This window comes from Oxyura jamaicensis, unplaced genomic scaffold, assembly GCF_011077185.1.
Source record: "Oxyura jamaicensis isolate SHBP4307 breed ruddy duck unplaced genomic scaffold, BPBGC_Ojam_1.0 oxyUn_random_OJ70198, whole genome shotgun sequence".
NCBI lineage: Eukaryota > Metazoa > Chordata > Aves > Anseriformes > Anatidae > Oxyura > Oxyura jamaicensis.
The window spans coordinates 1-2486 of NW_023309838.1; the positions used below are offsets into that span (position 1 = coordinate 1).

The 2486-nt window shown below is 71.4% G+C and overlaps 1 protein-coding gene across 1 annotated transcript; it reads left to right on the forward strand.

The window, feature by feature from the left end:
* The first annotated feature begins 1061 nt into the window (after positions 1-1061).
* Positions 1062-2202, forward strand: LOC118159408 (glutathione peroxidase 2-like). Its single transcript, XM_035313994.1, has 2 exons — positions 1062-1587; positions 1686-2202. Exons 1-2 carry the CDS (start codon positions 1180-1182, stop codon positions 2034-2036), a joined length of 759 nt encoding a protein of 252 aa, XP_035169885.1. The 5' UTR covers positions 1062-1179; the 3' UTR covers positions 2037-2202.
* The last annotated feature ends 284 nt before the right edge of the window (positions 2203-2486 follow it).

The following is a 2486-nucleotide window of genomic DNA, read 5'->3' on the forward strand; positions in this document are numbered from 1 at the left end:
CCCCCCCCCCCGCACCCCCAGCATGGCCAGGACCCCCTGTCTGCCCCCCAAAATTCCCAGTGCCCCCCCAATGCCCCCCCGTCCCCCCACGGCACCCAGCGTGTGGCCCTGGGGTCGCACCCCACGGGACCGCTGCCATCGTCTGTCCACGTGCCAGCGGGGAGCAGAGGGGCTGGAGGGGGGAGGCTGGAGGGGAGGGGGGGGGGGGGGGGGCGACCCCCCCACCCCCCACCCCCCAAAATCACATCGGCGCCGCCGAGCCCTCGCCTTGCAGCTGGCCAGGGAGTACGGCATGGACTTCTACGAAACAAGTGCCTGCAGCAACCTGAACATCAAGGAGGTGCGTGGGGCCAAAATGGGGGGGGGGGGGGGGGGAGGGGGGGGCCGGCGGGGTGGGCCCCCCCCCCCCCCCCCCCCCCCCCCCCCCCCAAACCCCTGGCTCCCCGCCGCCGCCAGACCCATTTTGGGGAGGGGGGCTTGGCGTGCGTGGGGGGGTCCCAGGCGCTGTTTGCACACCCCGCGCCCCCCCCACCCCCCGGTTTTGCACACTCAGTTTCCACAATAAAGGAGATGCTGGAGCCCCCCCCAAACCCTCCAGCTGGCTCGTCTGGTGCCACCGGGACGGCGTCACCCGGCAGTGCCACCGCAGCGTCCTCGGTACCGCGGGCACAGCCAGGCCACAGCAACCCGAGCGGCGATGAATAATGGAGGGGCCGGGCCGGTGTCCCCTTTCCTGGCTTGGGGACAAGGCTGGGGGGACACAGGGACATCAAACAGCCGGGCAGAGGGCACTGGGGTGGGTGGGCATCAGGAGCGTCGGGCACTGGGGTGGTGGCTGGCACCAGGATGCCGTTCTTTACTGGGATGGCTGTGCACCAGGATGGATGGGAACTGGGATGCCGTTCCTTACTGGGATGGGTGGGCCCCAGCAGGTACCGGTGTGCTGGTGGGCACTGGGATAGGGCCCACTGGTCCCAGTGGGACGGGGAAGGGGAGGCGTGGAGGCACCCGTCCCTCCCCATCGCCTGCCGGGGCGCACCCAGCGCCCCCGAAGCCGCAGCACCCCGTTATCTCCCAACGCCCCAGCTGTTTCCAGCTGTGCGGGGAACCCTTGCCCCAACAGGGACAGCGCCCGCGCCCTACGCCGCAGCGGTGTGAATTATTGAGGCGGGTAGGAGCATGGCCCCGGCCTTCCTCTGCCTCTTCCTCGTCCCCTTGGGCCAGTGCCAGAGGGTGGGACGGCTCCGGTTTCTGCCAAGTCACGGCGCGGGGACCTCGGTGGCGTCACGTGGGTGCCGGGCGGCCCTTAAGGTGCGCGGGCAGCGGGCGGGCAGGCAGCAGATCCGGAGCGCACCCGCAGCCATGAGCGTCCCCGTCGCCAAGTCCTTCTATGACCTGAGCGCCACCTCCTTGCAGGGGGAGAAGGTGGACTTCAACGTCTTCCGGGGCCGCGTGGTCCTCATCGAGAACGTGGCGTCGCTCTGAGGCACCACGGTGCGGGACTACACCCAGCTCAACCAGCTGCAGGCTCGCTACCCGCGGCGGCTGGTGGTGCTGGGCTTCCCCTGCAACCAGTTTGGCTACCAGGTAGGTGCCCAGCATGGGTGGGGGGGGTCAGGGGGGGCACAGAGCCCAGCGCTCGGGACAGCGGCGGCACAACCCTGGTGTCCCCTTCCCCGTCCCAGGAGAACGGCACCAACGAGGAGATCCTCAACTGCCTCAAGCACGTGCGGCCGGGGGGCGGCTTCGAGCCCAACTTCACCCTGTTCCAGAAGTGCCAGGTGAACGGGCAGGACACCCACCCTGTCTTCGCCTACCTGAAAGCCCACCTGCCCGCCCCGGTGGACGAGCCCGACCACCTGATGACCGAGCCCCGCTTCGTGGTGTGGAGCCCCGTGCGGCGCTCCGACATCTCCTGGAACTTCGAGAAGTTCCTGGTGGGCCCCGAGGGGGAACCTTTCCGCCGCTACAGCCCCCGCCTGCCCACCGCCCAGCTGGAGACCGACATCCAGCGCCTCCTCAAGCTGGCCAAGTAGGGCTGTCCCCCCCCCGGGGACGGCCCCAGCCCTCCGCCGGGTGACGGCCCCCTCTGAAACCCCCGCAGGGAGGGGGCCCGATGTGGCGGCGAGCCGGGGCCACCGGGGTGGTGGGCGCCCAGACGGGGTCGGCTGCAATAAAGGAGCAGGAGGCAGCACCCGAGCACTCCCCGTTTGTGTCCCCCCAGCCCCAGCGCACGGCGGGCGGTTGGGGCCGGGGAGCAGCTGCGCGGGGTGGATAAGAGCCAGGCACGGTTGCAGCCCCACCCCGGGGTGGGGGGGGGCACAATTTTTGGCAGGCCCCAGGTGAGGGGGTGCCGCCTGCCCTGCCCCGCCCCCCCCCGGAATGGGCCCCCCCGGGGCGGGGGGGGGGGGCCCGCCGGGGGGGGGGGGGGGGGGGGGTTCAGTGATCCCGCTATGCAGCCCCCCAGGGGGAAATGGGTCAGGCGT